The following is a 19,051-nucleotide window of genomic DNA, read 5'->3' on the forward strand; positions in this document are numbered from 1 at the left end:
AATAAATAAATGTAATTCTGACCCTACCATTAGTGTGCCTCAACAGAAATCGAGATTCATCAGAGCAGGCTATGTTCTTCCAGTCTTCAACTATCCAGTTTTGGTGAGCCTGTGCCCACAGCAGCCTCAACTTTCTTTTCTTGGCTGACAGGAGTGGAACCCAAAGTGGTCTTCTGTTGCAGCCCATCTGCCTCAAGGTTTGACATGTGGTGCATTCTGGGATGTCTTCCTGCTTACCGCAGTCATAAAGAGTGGTTACCCGAGTTACCGTAGCCTTTCTGTCAGCTCGAACAAGTCTGGTCATTCTCCTCTGACCTCTCTCATCAACAGGGCATTTCCATCTGCACAACTACCGCTCACTGGATGTATCTGATTTTTGTACTACTCTGAGTAAACTCTAGAGACTGTTGTGCATGAAAATCCCAGAAGTTCAGCAATTGCTGAAATATTCAAACCAGCCCGCATGACACCAACAACCATGCCAAGATCAAAATCACAGAGGTCACATTTTTCTCCCATTCTGGTGTTTGATTTGAACATTAGCTGAAGCTCCTGACCTGTACCTGCATGATTTTATGCTTTGTGCTGCTGCCACATGATTGACTGGTTAGATAATTGCAAGAATAAGCAGATGTACAGGTGTTCCTAATAAAGTGCTCAGTGAGTGTACTAATGTGTTCTAATATGGTTAGTCAGGTTAATGTCGATAAAGGTCGTGTCCTCATGAAAGGGAAGGTCCAGCACACTCCCATCGTCTGGTAACACCCCTCGCAAGCTGCCCTGGAGTGCTGTGCAGAGCAACTGACCAGTTTCACACAGTTTTACTGGTCACAGAACAGCATCTTTCTTGAGGCAGCATAGTGGTGCACAGGGCAACCCTGGTATCTAACTACACCTGTGCTGTGGATGTGGGTTTGATCCCAGCTCATCTGTGTAGAGTATGAATGTTCTCACAGTGGCTCTGTGGATTTGTCCAAGTATGTCCACAGTTCAAAGACGTGTATTTCAGGTGAACTGGGGGGGATTTAAATTGCCAGTTATGTGTTTGTTTGAGAGGGGTGCGGTGGCGCAGTGGGTTGGACCACAGTTCTCCTCTCCGGTGGGTCTGGGGTTTGAGTACCGCTTGGGGTGCCTTGCGACGGACTGGGGTCCCGTCCTGGGTGTGTCCCCTCCCCCTCCGGCCTTCCGCCCTGTGTTGCCGGGTTAGGCTCCGGTTCCCCGCGACCCCGTATGGGACAAGCGGTTCAGAAAGTGTGTGTGTGTGTGTTTGTTTGTTTGTTCTGCTGTGTACATGTAATTACATTTACGTTACATTGTAAATTACCTTTGACACAAGTGTGATAAATGCTCAGTAAAAACTGGAGTAAATTAATAAATATGCAATGCTTTAATTACACTGTTTCCAGGCACATTAAAAAATGTTGCATAACATTTTAAATTAAGAAAAATAAACATTTATAAACATGGGTAACTACATATTAAACTTGTTTCATCAGATAAAAGTACTGATTTGGAAGGTATGAAAATAAAAGGATCTGAAATAATAAACTGACTTACAGTCACAGGTAATGAGGGCCACTTCACCATCATCACATTTATTCTGTCCCCAGGGAGAGGATGGACACTGCCACAGTGTGGAGTCATGTGGGCGACATTTGACAATATCCAGCCAGTTTGGAGCTCCTTTCACTCGAGATCCTGTACTAGAAACATTTCCACTCTTCCCACAGTTGAGCTGCTGACATATTAAACTCGCAGTGTTTGTGTCCATCTGATTGAAACACACGTTTCCCCAGGTGTCACTGTAATAAACCTGCAACTGGCCAGAACAACCTTCAGCCAGTCTCAGATCTTTGTATTCTGCAGGAAAGGCGACAAACATTCGAAATTAGTGAGCACAAAGAACATGTCATTAACAGATAGGAAGAATGAATTTATACATTTATCAACACATTTTACTGTGGACAGAGAAAGACAAAGTAAGCTGTATATTAAAGAGTTAAGTAGTTTAATGAATGTTGCTCTAGTAATACTGTATCTTGTCACATTCAAAATGTGCCTGGAGCAGCAATGCACTTACAAGACAACTAAGACGTCTCCAGAAATACAGATACAGAGATGTTCTGGAGTAAGGATATTGGATAGAAAAGATATTCGTGATAATTAAAATCATGTTACTTGTATTGTGAAAGCTAAAGAAGTAAACACAGTCCTCCCCCAAGATTTGAGGAAATTGTTGAGCTGGATATGTTTTCTTTCCTTGAAGAATATTAAAGAATATCTAAACCCTCCTAATCTTAATTATTATTGACATCCCATAAGTGGAAAACTCATAATTGTACCATAAAGTAATGGTGTAACCCTACGAATACAGTCTGACATAAAGAAAGAACTAGTGACCCAGTGAAGTAGGAAGCAGAAAAGAAAGGACAAAAAGCTAATTCAAAACTCAGAGCTATGACTACGAATAAAAACAGTGGCCCCCCCAAGACAATCTGAGAGTCAAATTATTTATGGGTTCCAGGTAAAGATAACTCCTGGTACCAATCACTCACACCTGTTCTACTACCTGAGAACCCATGGTAAATCAAATTTAAAGAAGTAAAATTCAGTGCAACACACAGCAGCTGGATTTCAAACACAAAGTGATCTGTCAGTTGTCTATCAGTAGAACCTGTGTTCAGTAAAAGTGAGCTGTACCCAGTCGGTTTAAGAGTTTATCCACTCGGGACACTGGGTACACGTCAAACTTGGACAGAGCGTTAACCCTACCGTAGTAAACAAAGAGCTATGAAATTGACGCACAGGAAATGTCTGGCTATTCCTTTCACTTTTTGATTCTTCCATTACCCCTGAGTCAACATTTTGTCTAGTTCATCTTCCTGCAGATTTTTTAAGGACCAGAAGGTGATAGGGCACATTTGTACAAGTACTCCAGGTTAGGGCTGTACATTGTGCTCTATGAGGTGGATGCACCCCAGAAAGGCTGAAAAGACAACTGCGAACTCTACTTGTGACCTGTGCACCTCCTCCTGTCAAGCTGGGGGCAACTGGCTGTGAACAGGGACTGGGGAACATCTCAAAGGAGGTGTGGAAATGTCGGAGTTACATTCAACATTCTTGGGTGCCTTAACAGCACGTCTTCTCACCTCGAGATCCCTGGAGATAAAGTGGTAACATGTACAACACAATCCCTAACCCTAACAACCCAACATGACCTGCTGTAAGAAATTCTTTTACCCACAATGAAAACCAGACCCTGTGGTGTAAGAAATGAAGAGGGACCAGATACCAGAGTTCAAGTGTTTGAGTCTCAGTCTACCGTTCTCATTCCTCTTTTCCCCGACACATTCGTTACGACTCAGAACGATTGTCTACTGAGTCTGAGAAATGTCTTTTCTCTAGTGATAGGAGCCCGGCCTTTGGTACATCCAACTAAGTTAAACTGACAGAAAAGTCCTTATAAGGTGGAAAACAGAAAATGAAGGAGCAAAAATCCAGATCTTTCAAGTACATATATGAAACATTCTGAGTCTTTAGAAGTTGCCAAATAAGCAGTTGATGATGTTGGGCAGAATCTTCCTCTATATAGACATCTAAGTGGAACAAGGTAAACAAAACCATGACGCATACTGCAGTGGCCAAATAATCCAGATATCTTGCTCATATTTTACTTCAAATGTGTATTTATGTAGAGCACAAGAAGAGGGTACAGAAGGCAGAAACCTTTGACCAATGGAGGACAGAAAAACAAAAACACAAAGTGACACAGTAGAAAACATGAATTTCCATGTGTTCAAGGCCATATTTACATGTCTACACTTCCAGACAGAAAAAAAATGCATATCTAGGAAGAAAAGAATGCATAAAATTTTCATTTAAATTTCTACCTATGATTTTCCAATATAAGGCAAAATGGGAGTCTGAAAATTCCCTTACAAAATATATCTACTATTTATAAAGCTTTATAAAGTCTTGAAAAGAACTAACCTGAACACACAACTCCCACATCCTCCTTGTGAATGCAGTCATGGTTTCCCCACTGGGCAGAAGGACAGTCCCACAGAGATGATTCGTTCCCCACACAGCCAACCTCATCCAGCCATATAGATCCATTTCCTGGACCAAAAGAGGTAGAGCGGAGAGCCATCCCACATTGGAGCTGCCTGCACACCACCTGAGCATCATTCGGATCCCAGGAGTCACCACACACTGTCCCCCAGGAGCCCTGGTGGAACACCTCTAGCCTCCCTGCACAGCCGCCCTCATCACCCACCAGCCTCAGGGACCTGTGTTCTGGGAGAAGGTACACAGGGAAGAAGATACCAACTTCTTGTAAAATACACCCGCACACACTGTCTACAACAGCGGGGTTATGGTGAGCCGGAGCCTAACCCGGCAACACAGGGCACAAGGCTGAAGGGGGAGGGGACACACCCAGGATGTTTTGTAAAACAGAATTAACATTAAATAACCAGTATAATCCATCTTTATCGAACAATTTTCATTATGAATGTGATTCAGAAGTCATGTGTACTCACTGGAACATGCTATGAACACATATCGGCTAGAACTACAGCTGAGTGTGTGTGGAGCACTGCAGTTGACCAGGTGAGACTCAGTCCCAGAGCACTGATACCCTGTGAGACACACATCAGTGTCCCCTGTCCCAGACTGGGAGGAGCTGTAAATCCTCACTGCAGAGCCACAGCTCAGCTGTCTGCAGACCACAGAGGCCTCCCTGATGCTCCAGGAGTCCAGGAGAACTCTGCTCCAGGTGTGCTGGTAGTGAACCTCCAACTGACCCTCACAGCCACTTCCTCCAGACAGTCGGACAGTCCCATTGAGGGTTGAGGGAGATGATCCTATAGAAACATCAGCATCTTATACAGGGTATCTTACAGAGCCAGCAGTTCATTTCGTGCTTAGTATATTATTTCAATGAGTTTTACACTCAACGGAGCTATTCTACAGAAGAATGTTTCTATACAGACATGTGACTGTGACCCCTCTCCTACAGTACAGTGATGAGCACAGCACTCCTCACCATTACAGATGACTCCTGCATCGTGTCCATGAGAGCACACAGCTCGGTTCCATGAAGAAACGACACACCGGGACAGGTGTGTCTCCTCCCCCTGACACTCAAACACATCAGCCCAGATGGGGCCACTGCCCTTTCCAAACCAGGCCTGTCCTGGCACTGCCACAGCGCTCCCACAGCCCAGCTGCTGACAGAGGACATTGGCTGCTCTCAGATCCCAGGATGCATTACACACTGTGCCCCACTCAGTGAGGTACTGTAACTCCACCCTCCCGGAGCAGGAGTCTGGGCCGTCCACCAGGCTGGAGTTTGTGTACCCTGGGTAAAGAGCAGGGGGATTAGAGAAAATTGAAATACAAGAAATATGAAAAGACAACACACTTTCTAGAAGCTGACATTTAAATATCAATGGACAAAAATATTCCAGGGCATCATATTACTGATTACTCTTAGAAGATAAATTTTTCAAAATAATTGTTAATCAATATTCATGAAATTTTCTATTTACACCATTACCTCCATTTTCTGTTTAAACTGGAAAGTGAAAAGATGTGAAGTTGTTGCTTTCGCTTCAAAATCAAGACACTTGAAAAAGACACTTACAAAAACACTCCAGTCCCACATCAGTGTCATGAGTGCACTTTGTCTCCTTTGTGGATGATCTCACACACTGACCAAAATTCTGTTCATCGCCTCCGCACTCAACCTTGTTCTTCCACACCAGGTCGTCCCCTTTACCAAAAACTGCTGCTCCCTGCACCTGTACAGGTGTCCCACAGCCCAGCTGTCGACACACAACCTTTGCGTCCTGGAGGTCAAAGTCGGGGTCACACACTGTGTACAATGAGCCTTTGTGATGGAATTCTAGTCTCCCAGAACACGGGTGAGGTCCCCCTGCCAGGCGTACAGCTAAACCTGAGAAGAAAAACAGCAGATCTATGGAAAGCAAAACCATCACTGGTTCTGTTCCAAATATGAATCCCTTCCTGTACATAAAGAGACAGTTATGAATGTACGGAAACACTGGAATCTAACGGGAAACACGGATCTTTCTGTGTGTTAAAGAAAAGTGGAGACGTTGAAAGATCCCTGTTCTCATCACACTGAGCAAGTAGCTGAACATGAAGAGCTCAGTCAGTAGAGGAACCTGCACTTGAACCTAACAAACACACTGTATTCAAACACTGCTGGGACTGATATTAAAAATTAATATATTCATGTACATGAGAGGCTGCTAAACTCGTCCCTCGAATCGTCCCATTTATTCAAGAGAAAAGAGTGAAACTGGAAAGAACAAAACTTACATTCGATAAAACACTGTAAGCACAAACACCCATAAAACGACACACAAGAGAAACATATATTATATAACAACACACAGGAGTTATTGATTTACGTGACATGAACTAAGTAACTTCTAAACTAGGAAAACGCCACACGAATCAACGAAGCCACGAACTACTGAGCGAGTTATTGACCGATAATCGATAAATTATTGAGAACAAAAAGCAAAAACATTTTTACACACCGAGACAGTGTTTCCTGGACAGAAAAGTGAGGAATGAAAGAAAAAGACAAAATGACAGCAGCAGAACAGAAACACAGAAAATCCTCTCTGTGTCTGAATGTAAAACAAACTTTATGTTATCGCGATAATTCAGAAAAGTCAAGAAATGGGCCAATTACGACAAGTGAAAATAATAACGGACAGGAGAAATGAACAACAAGAATAAATGATAAACTTAAACAAGACAGAGAGGAAAAGTCTCACACCTGAGCAGATGACTCCAGCGTCTTCAGAATGTCCGCAGTCATAATCAGTACCTGAACCTCCGCGTCCGCAGTCCTTCAGTGTAGATTCTGACCCCCTACATCGCACAGCAGCCAACCAGATCTTCCCTTTTCCTGCTCCAAAGTGTCCTAATGGCGGTGCTGCTACAGCGTCTCCGCAGAACATCTGTCTACACACCACTGAGGCATCCGTTATATCCCAGCCCCAACTACACACAGTTCCCCACTGTCCTTGATGACGAACCTCCACTCTTCCCTCACAGGGACTGTTTCCGTTCACCAGCCTCACATCACTGTCTGGAAGAAGAGACACAGAGACAGAGACTCCAGTGGAGTCTTTTACATGTTTCAGCTTGAGCTTCAACTGAGTTTCCAAAAAGCTCTGATATGATCAGTTCTGCATAAAGAGCTATAAGGAGATTCGAAACACAATTAAATGTAACAGGTGTAACAGCGTGTGAAAGAAACACAAGAGAGATCAGTGTCATTTTTATACCTGTTGGCCTTTTACTGTCATTTTTCAGTTTTACACTGAGATTTTTTTACCTCAAACTTCCAGTGTTCAGGAGGTTATGATTTTATAACACAACATATAAATGTATGATGGACACATTTAGATGTATATTTTATAAATATTTTTTATTTTGATTTTCTTCAAGCAATTCAGTAAGTGAATTTCACTCTAAATATAAAAAAAATGTGGTTCATCTGGTTTAAATGTTTAGTTATGTTGCAGACATTTAGATGTTTGATTTATATTGTATAAAATTAGATCTGTGTTTTATATTTTTAATTCTGATTTCAGCAAATATCAGTTTTATTTTATTACTGATTTTACCCAATCATGCTTTAGCTTCCTCATATTACATTCAAATGTGTAAATTAACTCTATTATTTAACTTTTGCAATGAAAATCTGTAATAATGTAATAATCCAATGAAATGAATGTATTCAACTACTACAAGCAATAAATACACTCTATTCAATATGTAACATTTATATAGTAATACATGTATACAAAGTATAAGTTCAGAAAGCCAGATAACCATTTGTTTTTAAATTATCTTAAAGAATTTCAAATTTTTTAATGTTACTACATACCTACTGGAAAACACATAGAACTAGAGTCTAAGGTAAATTTACTATTTAATTTAAAACACTGAGGATGATCTTTGTTAGTTTAAACAGATGCAAACACACATAACTACATACTTGTAATAAGCTGCATTTTTGTCACTCTCATCAATACACTGCTATAAAAAATAATGAAATGGACTCAGTTTCTGAGGTGTTTAAAACTTGTATATTTTCCCAGTTTTATTTTTTCTTTATCGATGTGCTTTAATTAATCCAGTAATTTTGTCTGTTCAGCATTTTGCACAAAATTCTATGTAGTGCATGTGTTTCTATTAAAAGTAATAGTACAATTAAAAGTATTAATTGCAACATTTTATTTTATGCATCCATAAAAGACCCTGGACATAAAATCTCCGTTCACCACAGATGTAAACAAGCAGTTAGTAATAATTAACTACACAAACACAAACATTGACTGAAACTGCTTGTCCCAAGCGGGGTAACGGTGAGCCGGAGCCTAAACCAGCAACACAGGGCTCATGGCTGGAGGGGGAGGGGACACACCTAGGATGGGATGCTAGTCCATCAAAAGGTACCCCAAGCGGGGCTCAAACCCCAGACCCACTGGAAAGCAGAACCCAGTCAAACCCGCTGTGCCACCGCGCCCCTAATAATGAAGTAATTTATTTTAATTTAAAAACAAACATAAATGTGCTACTTCATTCTTTAGCTCTTATTTAAAGCTTTTTAATTTTTTTTTTTTTATTTATTTTTAAATTTGACTTCATCAATGGGTATTTGACCCATGTATCTTGTAGGTGACCTACAGTAGTTTGAAGGAGTTCTACAGCACAGAGGGGTATGTGGTCTAGAACCAACAGCCTTCTAAATAACAAGTTCATGTCCTTAATTACCGCACTGCCTTTTTACACTATTACCCTCATAAAATATAAAGAAATGCAATAAGTAAATATAAAACAAGAATTATAAAGAGAGAGAAAAGTTCTCAGAATGAGCACATCTAACTTTTTCTGCTTTTCTACTTTTTCCCCAATTAAAACAAATAACTGCTGATGCAGCTATTCATATAAAACCAAACATATAAACAGAAATGTAAGTAAACTACCTGCAAGAACTTTGGAGATTCAGTGTCTTCGTACCAATATTTTACTCTCAAACAGCAACTTAAAAACATCAGTGTTGCAGCAGGTTGTATTTCATATTTACTGTATAAACAGCCTCTACAAACTACCTCACCTCTCAGACCGTCGTCCCCTGACCCCTAAAACCCCAACATGTGAGCGGAACCCTGGAGTAGAAGTAAAACATGGTACTTACTGGCTGCGGTGGACATGAGCAGGGATGCGAGCGAGAGGATGAACAGGCAGCTCTCCATGAGTACAAACCAACTGTCCTCAGAGCAAAGTTCAGAACCCAACCTTGAGCTGTGAGCTCTCAGGGCGAGCGAGTGCCTTTGTACCATCCTGGACCCCCATGGAGAACACGCCCCCAGCCACCAATCACACTCAGCATTGCCTTATGAGAGGAGTACAGGAACACATGAAAAGTGTGGAAACACCAATCAGAGGAATCTCTCTGTGTTTCCTCCATATATACAGATACTGTAGCGCTGAGGTCTGACTTGACTCCACCTTCCACTGTAAACCACTCAGATGAAAAAAAAAAAACATGGTACACTGAGTTGAAACACATTCAACTTTAGTCTAAACCCCTTGTTAACCTATTGTTTTGTAGTGTTATGTCCAAATATTGAAAAAGGAAAAAGAGGACAGATGTGGTCCATTAAACTACAGGTGTCCTTAACTGACCTTTATTAATGGGGTAACTTGTTGATCAGAAGCCCATTTACAAACTGATTAAAATGTGAGCCCTTCAGTAAAGGGGCTTAACAGAACACACCAAAAATTTGATTATTATGGTACAAACCTTAATTAAACAGTAATTACATGGCAAAAACCTTCCAGTATGACAAAATAGCAGATTGTGAAAGTGGATACAAACCAATACAGACTGCAGGCTGGAATCAGCGACATGTCACAGTAACTGTGGTTTGCAGCGAATTGTGTCTTTCTTTTCAACAGCTGTGTTTAAATGTGTGTCTGGTGTTTATATTTACCTGCAATAGGTGGCAGAACTGAGCTGTACAGTAACTGACTACCTGGAGAGGCCCTTCAACAGCATTTCTCTTATACTTCATTTTAAAATTTTAAAAAAGTTTATTCTGCATAATAACTGATTTGGAATTATTCATCCATTTATACAGCAGGAAATTTTTACTGTAGTGAGTGGAAGTACATATACTGGTCCACACTTGTTTACCGGTTTATACCACACACACACACACACACACACACACATTTTCAGAACCGCTTGTCCCATACAGGGTCACGGGGAACCGGAGCCTACCCGGCAACACAGGGCGTAAGGCTGGAGGGGGAGGGGACACACCCAGGACGGGACGCCAGTCCGTCGCAAGGCACCCCAAGTGGGACTCGAACCCCAGACCCACCGGAGAGCAGGACTGTGGTCCAACCCACTGCGCCACCGCACCCCCGGTTTATACCACAAAAATTATTTTTATTTTGTCTTTTTAACACAAAATAACACATAGTAATTACTAATTACCATTCATGTACATGAAGTTAATTTTTTGCCTTAACTAATTTTAAAATAAAGAAATGCATTTCATTATTTCTACTTTCTTTTTTTTTTTTTTGCACACAGTAGCCCGCTATTAATTTCATCAAAAACGTGATTTTGTTTGACTCAGTAGGAGGGATGAGTTTTAAAAGTAATATTTATATTTAATAATTTTGATGATGCTTTTTTCCAAAGCTATTTAGTGTTAAGCTGCTTGTCGCTCATGTATCAGTTGTGCTGCCTTTCGCTGCTTAATACCCTTCGCTGTGACTCCAGACGAGCTGCGAATCGGTGAAGAACTCAGCACACATTACAGCACAGACCAGCTCTGTGACGCAGCTCCGTTCAGCCTTTTGTGTGGCACCTTATCATGAACATCCTCTTGCTCCGTGTCACATTAGCGTGTTTATCTGTCCTCATCCTGACGCCTTTGCAGCGCCGCAGGTGTGTGCCCATCGTCGTGTGGTTTCTGAGCTCCCGTTGCACGTTTAGTGGAAAGAAAGTTATTTATAGTTGTAGCATTATTATTTTTTATTTGCAACTATGATCTCATAGTGAGATATGTAGCATGAACCCATAACTAACAAAAACTACATTGTTTTTTGAAAATTAGCAGCACTTAAGCACCTGAACATGTTAATGGAAAAAAAAAAGTTTGTTTATATTCAATGGACACATTAGAAAAAAATACATGTATTTAACTCCTAATCACATTCCTATTTTTCTTTTTTTAATTTTAAATAAACATTTACATTACTGGAGTAGCTGTGTGAAGGTTTGTCCATTGTTTAACATATGATCTCCAGTTTATACTGCATGAAAATTTACACTTTACATGAACCTCAGAATTTAATTCATGTCCTAGATGATCAGACTTACTAACAGCAAATAGTTTTTCAGTTAGTGATTATGAGACAGCCTTTCAAATATTATTGATGTTTAAAAGTTGAAATATTCTGAAAATCAGCAGTATGTTGAATGAATTCTGGCTGAAAGTTCTTTAATTCAGGGATAAATGCATGTTATCGGATAAATGCTTATACATGGCAAGGGTGCGGTGGCGCAGTGGGTTGGACCACAGTTCTGCTCTCTGGTGGGTCTGGGGTTTGAGTCCTGCTTGGGGGGCCTTGCGATGGACTGGCATCCCGTCCTGGGTGTGTCCCCTCCCCCTCTGGCCTTGCGCCCTGTGTTGCCGGGTAGGCTCTGGTTCCCCGCGACCCCGTATGGGACGAGCGGTTCTGAAAGTGTGTGTGTTTATACATGATGGACATTTAACCTCTTCATCAGGTATGGAAATATGTTGAAAACTACAAAGATATTTTAATTAATACTGAACAGTAATACAAGAAGAACTTACCTGTTGCTGTATTTCTCAAACCAGAGATTATAAAAAACATCTTTTTAGATATTTATGCAATTCTCTACAGCTAGAATGAAACTCACATTGTTCTTCCTGAATCTGGGGCTTCACAGTCGGCTGTAGCCCCTTATCCAGCAGCCACATTGGTGTCGAACCCTTCACAGTGGGAATCAAAGATTCAAGTTTATACGCTAAATGCTGCAGCATAAGTTGTTTTTCACCTGTAAAAGTGTGTTCTCTGTTCGTCTTCTTTCTCTCCACTGTCTTCTTTACTTCCAAGTTCAGGTTAGAGCTACAAGATGGTCAAAGACCCAGAATCTACAGTATCTGACCCCATCTACCTACATCTCAGCAAGAACATGCAAATCCTCCATCTCTTGCTACCTTCTAATCCCATGTCCTAAGGCTCCAAAATCAAAAACCTGCCACTTGTCAGTCTTGTCCTGGTTGTCATGGAACAAAGGCCTCCTGCAACTCCGAACTGTCGTGTCCGGACGAGAGGTACTGTAATGTCCGAACATGGTCCAAAAGTACAATGACCACATGTGCAGAGTGTATTTATAAGTGCACAGTGCAAACTGTAAAGTAGAGCTGAAACAATGAACACGGGACAAGGAGACACACAGTGTATTGTCACAAAGGTGACAAGTGACACACACATGTGTGAGTAGAACTAGAACAAGGAGGTACGATGATATTCTGGACTTGACCTCTGGACCTGTACAGGTGCACACGGGACAGGCACTCGGGACTGGAACAGAAACACCTACGGAACAAGACTCGGGAAACAGGTAACTAAGGTTGACTAGGAAATCATTAATGAGCCGCTGGTTAAGAATCTGCAGTTCAAGCCTCAGCTGTTTCTTCTTTTTATACTTCACTAATAACCAGATTGTGAACAGGAGCACAGGTCTGGCTCAGTGGCACTGAGTGGCGCCTCCTCTGGCCCCTAGAGGTATTGTCCCTGTGGGTCGTGACACAGACTGCTTGATCCCCTCTGGCATTCAAGCAGAATCATCAAAAGAATTGTTTCTGGACCCAATTTTTATCTGTATTTACATACTTTACTATTTGTATTGGCACTTGTGCATCATGTAGGAGGAAAACAGATCATGATGTTTTTATGATGTGCTTGTATCCCATTCCTTTGTTAAATGAAAATGTAAATGTCCACTTGGACCACAACACACAAACACTCTTGGATCCAGATGTCTGTTAATATTTCGATTTGTACATAACTCGAGAATCCCTTTTACCATGTCAGTCAAAAAAGCTGAATAATACATACGTCCGTCCACTTTTCAGTACAAACTTCAGATTAAGCCATAATGAAGAGCAATGCTCTGCAACATTTCTACGCATCTATTATGAGAAACCGCTTGTCCAAATCAGGTGCGCAGTTTCTGTAATCGATCCCAAAACAAGGCATAAGAAAGAAAAGAACCCGTGATGTGATGCCTCTAGATGATGGAGTAACACTTAATTTATTTTTATTGATTTCAAAACTACTTTAAAATTAAAACTCATTTAAAATTACCAAAAAAAAGTATAACAACATCTCCACAAACTCCCATGACCAATTCTGAAAATAAACATGCATCTTGGTTAAAGCTGCAGAAAATAAAAGCACCCCCTCAGACTTCTTGTGTTAACATTTTTAATAATTTTGGCCTGCGCTAAAATAAATGCAAAAGGAGTGAAAATAAGGATACATTCTCTTCACAAACCACTCTCCAGTGAAAACTGCCATCCAATGCAGCATCTTGCAGCCATTTTTTGGCACTGATATTGAGAACACCAGACAGAAGTAATAAACATGGTAAAACTGCAGGAGCCCACAGAGTAAAGGCCACTTTAACCTCCATTCTGTTCCTACAGTGTACATTAGCATTGTGTTCCTCTATGTACATTTTTTACCATCTAACAGCACAAAGCAGAAACGCAGCTCGTTATTGCTCAGAAATTTTAGAAAAAAGTGTGCAAAATGTGAGTAAAATACATACATAAGATGGGCAACATTTGCAACCTCAAAAAAAAAGATAATTTCAGTGTTCATAACACACAGTAGCAGTGTATTGGGCATTTCTACATGAATGTAGAGAAATCACATTTGTGGCCTATGCTGTTAATTGTTTACATGTCTCAACACTCAGTAAATTTAACAGTCTTTTACATCTTATTAGATCTGCACAAAAATCACAGTTGCATGAGCACTGGATAAATTTCATCAAAGATATAGGGTACAAAGGGGGGTGTGGTGGTGCAGTAGGGCAGTAGGTTGGACTGGGTCCTGCTTTCTGGTGGATCTGGGGTTCAAGTACTGCTTGGGTGCATTGTGACAGACTGGCAGTCCGTCCTGGGTGGGTCCCCTCCTGGTGTGCCTTTGGTCCTGTGTTGCTAGGTTAGGCTCCGGTTCCCCGCGACCCCATATGAGACAAGCGGTTTCAGATAATGTGTGTGTGTACATATAGTACAAACTTGACTATATTAATTACCCGTATGCTACAAAATTTTTGCCATGAAAATCTTTTGGCATGTCTAATTTTAAATCACAATCATTACATTCTTAGACAATACCTTTAAATGTGTATGAGGCACTAAAAGAATAAACAGACTCAGAACTGGTCCACTATGGCTTTAGTTTCAATATACAGGTAGTCCCCCGATTTACGATGGGGTTACGTTCTGCGAAACCATCATCAGTCGAAAATGGATTTAATACACCGAACCTCCCAAACATCACAGGTTTCTACTGAATGTCTGTCGCCAGCTTACCATCGTAAAGTCGAAAAAACTGTAAGTGAAACCATTGTAAATCAGGGACCACCTGTATACTTTCACACTCACAAAAAAAGCACAAGAGAGTAAAAAGAAATTTAAATTTGGATGTGTATTATTACAATAGTTTATGAAAATTTAATTGTTGATGAAAAATAAAAATTAAGCACCTTAAGTTACTGTTACCAGCTACTTTAGAAGCATCAGATCTTAATGAGCCTGTTGGTTTGAAGCTTTGGGCAGAAGGACCTTCAGACTCAGACTGGGCTGTCAGTCACAGAGAGATTCCAGAACTGCAGACGATCCTCCATCTCCCACATCATCATAGTCAGTGTGGTTAGGATCAGGGGGTCCCTCACCAGGGGGCAGAGTGGTCAACGCTTTCTCTCCTGCAATGACACAGTAGGTGACATAGTGACACACATCCCTGTACACACCAGAGGTAGTGCTCAAGTGAATAGACTGTGATTTGAAATTTTTTAAAAATAATTACTGAATTCAAAAGTACTTGTTGAAAAATTTAAAGTAAAAAGTACCAAGTCAAAACATGAGCCATTTCTGTTCCCACAGTCCAGATGCTTTTGTTAAATTATTAAAATAAAAGTGACCCAAATCATTCAGGAAGAATTTTAAACAAGCTCATAAAATTTTCCCATAAGAGAAGGAAAGCATTTACATTTACTCATTCAGCAGATGCTTTTCTCCAAAAGAGACTTCCAACGTAACACCATGTAGTACGTAGTGTTTTGCCCACACCTTATTCACCAAGGTCACTTACACTGCTAGATACACTACTTCCAATGAGTCACTCATCCACACAGCAGTGAAACACACTTTCTCTCAGTCACTCACACACACTATGGGTCACTTTTTAGCAGTCAATAATCCACCTGAACAGCATGTCTTTGGACTGTGGGAGGAACCTGGAGAACCCAGAGGAAACCTACTCAGACATGAGGAGAACATTGAAACTCCACACAGACTGAGTCAGATGAGAATCTACGCCTGAACATCCAGCGATGTGAGATGGCAGTGATACCCGCTGCACCAACATGTCACCCCATTTTTAACTTTTTAAATAAGATTTTTTTAGCAGCTTCTACCACCACTTCTGAACTTGAGTGAACTGGGTTGTCAGTGAAGGTGGGACCAAAGTAGGGAATAAACTGGCTGGTCAAGAATAAACTAAACTGAAATCCACAGAGGAGAGCTGACAGTTAGGAGAAAATCCTACAGTACTGGATTTGTGCTACAAAAGACAAATGGTTTTAAAGAGTTAAAACAGTAAATGAAAAACTTAAAAGAGTGTGATAGAAATGTAGAAAAGTAAAATTATTTGCTTTCTTTTCAAATGTACTTGTGGAAAAGTAAAAAAAAAAAAACTACTCTTAAAAGCACAGTTTTTTTAATTTGGAAGATAGTAATGAGAGAAATTCACATCACTTGTGTGTAAAGAGAAACTCACCTGGTAAAAAATGTGAACTCTGTTCTACACCCACAGCATCATCATAGTCCTCCGCTGTGTCTTCTGTCCCCATCAGTCCTGAACGTGGAACAGAGAAGCCACTTGGTTCTTTAAGGATATTAAATGTAACACATTTCGAAAGTGGTGAGATACTTTTATATTAAAAGAAGTTCAGTTCTGTCAAAACTCGTATAACTATCATGATATTATTATCACATAATATAAATATTAATTAACTGAACAGGTTTTTCATTTGGAAAGCACCTTTTCAGAACCATTTGTCCCATATGGGGTCACGGAGCCTAACCCGGAAACACAGGGCGTAAAGCCGGAGGGGGAGAAGACACACCCAGGACAGGACACCAGTCCATCGCAAAGCACCCCAAATGGGACTCGAACCCCAGACCAACTGGAAAGCAAGAAGGTGGTTCAACCCACTGCACCACCACATCCCCCATTTGGAAAGCTTGTTGATGTAATTAATAAATCATACATTCTGGACAGGACATGAAGGATCAATTCAGTCTGTTATGAACAAATCTCCACTGTGACAAAATGATGAAAATATAAATATATTTAATCCTTTTTAATACATGAATTAATTATATTTGAACCTCGAAAGAGAAAAACTGCTTGTTTATAATAGCAGTTTTAGTGTCACTTCCGTTCATTCTTTCTTAACTGCTGTTCTCAAAAAAGTCACTCTAGACTGAATTCATCCTTTGTTAATAAAGAGCAGCATCTTTTATTATAATAACTGATTATGTTTGCAGATTATTCACTGATATTATTGATATCCTGGAATGACCTGCAGCCCCCAACGGAAACCCACCAGCACTCCTCTCCAGAGGAAAAGCATCGTCATAGTATTCTTTCTTCTCATCTGTCCCTGAGAGTAATAAAAAAAGAAAAATGTATATGTTTTTTAATTATAATTAAAATATTCTGAAATAAAACACAAAAAGACAATTGGACTATCAGTAATGGTTCCAGTTTAATTAGAGCACACACACACACACACACACACACACACACACAAACAAACAAGCCCCCTACCTGAGAGGGGGTCTCCCTCACTGTCTTCCACATCTTCATACCCAGAGGGCACATCCTCAGACAGGACACTTCCTGTGAAGGAGACACACACTCAGTCCTGTCCTCAGACAGAAGATACATGAAGTTCTCTCTGCTGATGCCTCACACACTGAGAGAAGACAGGATGTGTGAGGTTCGAGCAGCTACCGCCCACACCCAGGAACGCTAACTGACACTCTTATCACCAACATCCTCTTCCTCCCTATTGGCTGCTGTCTCTCATCTGGACTGTTTACAGCACTGCAGCTGCGAGCTCCTCGTGTGGTTTCTCAGCTCCCATCACATGGTTACAGATGGAAGCCAAACAGTTTTTCATAGCTGCCAGACTAATAATTTTTATCTACAGAAGGTATCATCTCATTTAGAGACATTTGAAACATGCACATATAACCGTTGGAAAATTGTGGTTTTCTGCAAATTTCTGCAGTTTTTTTGTAAATAAACACACACATTTTCACAACCGCTTGTCCAATACGGGGTCACGGGGAACCAGAGCCTACCCGGTAACACAGGGCGTAAAGCCAGAAGGGGAGGGGACACACACAGGACGAGACGCCAGTCCGTTGCAAGGCACCCCAAGCGGGACTTGAACCCCAGACCCACCGGAGAGCAGGACCGTGGTCCAACCCACTGTGCCACCACACCCCCTCTGTAAATAAACATTTACATTTATTCATTTAGCTGATGCTTTTCTCCAAAGTGACATACACACACACACATTTTCTGAAGCGCTTGTCCCATACGGGGTCGCGGGGAGCCGGAGCCTACCCAGCAACACAGGGCGTAAGGCCAAAGGGGGAGGGGACACACCCAGGACAGGACGCCAGTCCGCCGCAAGGCACCCCAAGCAGGACTCGAACCCTAGACCCCCCAGTGAGCGAGACCCGGTCCAACCCACCGCGCCCCCGCGCCCCCGCGCCCCCCAAGTGACATCCATCTTATAGAAAATACAATCTGTGCATTGCATTAGCTGAAGGAGACGTAACTGCAGATGTGTGATTCTTAAGAACAGTTAGTTTGTTTCCTTCACCATATGCATCGACGTTCATCACATTAGGAGCTGCATAAAACTTTACCAGAATATGGTAAATGCATTAACATGACTTTATGGTATGGGTATCTTTTCCCCAATATCCCTTTATATGCATTAGATATTCAGGTTTATAATCATGAACTGACAAAAGCTGAACATCTAAACAGTGAAAGATTTCCAGCTACACTGGGTCCTCAACTTACAAACACTATTCAGTCTGTTAGTCTGTTTGTAACTCAATTTGTTTGTAACTCCAAGGTCTCTGTTATAAATCCTGTGCCACGCCCACACCTCCGGGCCAACCACCAGCTGATGCGGAACCTTTATCTGCCTCCTTGTTAGTCACCTTCTCCAGCCATTTCCTGTTCCCGAACGCCTTCCCCGAACCCGTCCCTTGTTCCCCCGATCTCCTGCCTCTTTCTGATCATTGACCTCTTGCCTGTGTACTGACCTCGCCTTTTGGATCCTCCCTGTTACGACGTTCGCACCTCGAAGACCCTTTGCCCGTCCTCTGACCTCCTCTCTTGGATTTCCCCGAAGACACCACCATGATTACTGTTCTGCACTTGGGTCCGCCGCTTCCCTCAAGCCCGACCATGACAGAAGGTTCCGCCCCGTATACGGATCCAGTGGAGCTGAACCATCTCCAGGCAGAGTTGGACTCGCGTGAAGCGCGCTTGGCCGGTATGGAACAGACGCTCCACAACCTCATCGCCTCTTACAACCAGGTGGTAAGCGTGCTGAATA

At 41.5% G+C, this 19,051-nt stretch overlaps 2 protein-coding genes across 2 annotated transcripts in view; both read right to left on the reverse strand.

Annotated features, from left to right (window-relative positions):
- Nucleotides 1-86: 86 nt before the first annotated feature.
- LOC114910495 (deleted in malignant brain tumors 1 protein-like) lies at nt 87-12,077 on the reverse strand. The gene is made up of 8 exons (XM_029251874.1): nt 12,017-12,077; nt 6,818-7,132; nt 5,648-5,959; nt 5,048-5,362; nt 4,533-4,865; nt 3,991-4,293; nt 1,558-1,860; nt 87-187 (listed from the first exon to the last, which is right to left on the reverse strand). The coding sequence occupies exons 1-8, from the start codon at nt 12,075-12,077 to the stop codon at nt 87-89; spliced, it is 2,043 nt and encodes a 680-aa protein (XP_029107707.1).
- Nucleotides 12,078-14,895: 2,818 nt separating this feature from the next.
- LOC114910496 (antigen WC1.1-like) overlaps nt 14,896-19,051 on the reverse strand; it is a 68,433-nt gene continuing 64,277 nt past the window's right edge. Inside the window, exon 25 of the mRNA XM_029251875.1 lies at nt 14,896-15,100. Within this exon, the coding sequence (XP_029107708.1) occupies nt 14,982-15,100 (119 nt within the window). The 3' untranslated portion in view covers nt 14,896-14,981. The remainder of the gene's footprint in view (nt 15,101-19,051) is intronic.

The sequence above is a fragment of the Scleropages formosus genome, chromosome 5, assembly GCF_900964775.1.
Source record: "Scleropages formosus chromosome 5, fSclFor1.1, whole genome shotgun sequence".
In the NCBI taxonomy this organism is placed as follows: Eukaryota; Metazoa; Chordata; class Actinopteri; order Osteoglossiformes; family Osteoglossidae; genus Scleropages; species Scleropages formosus.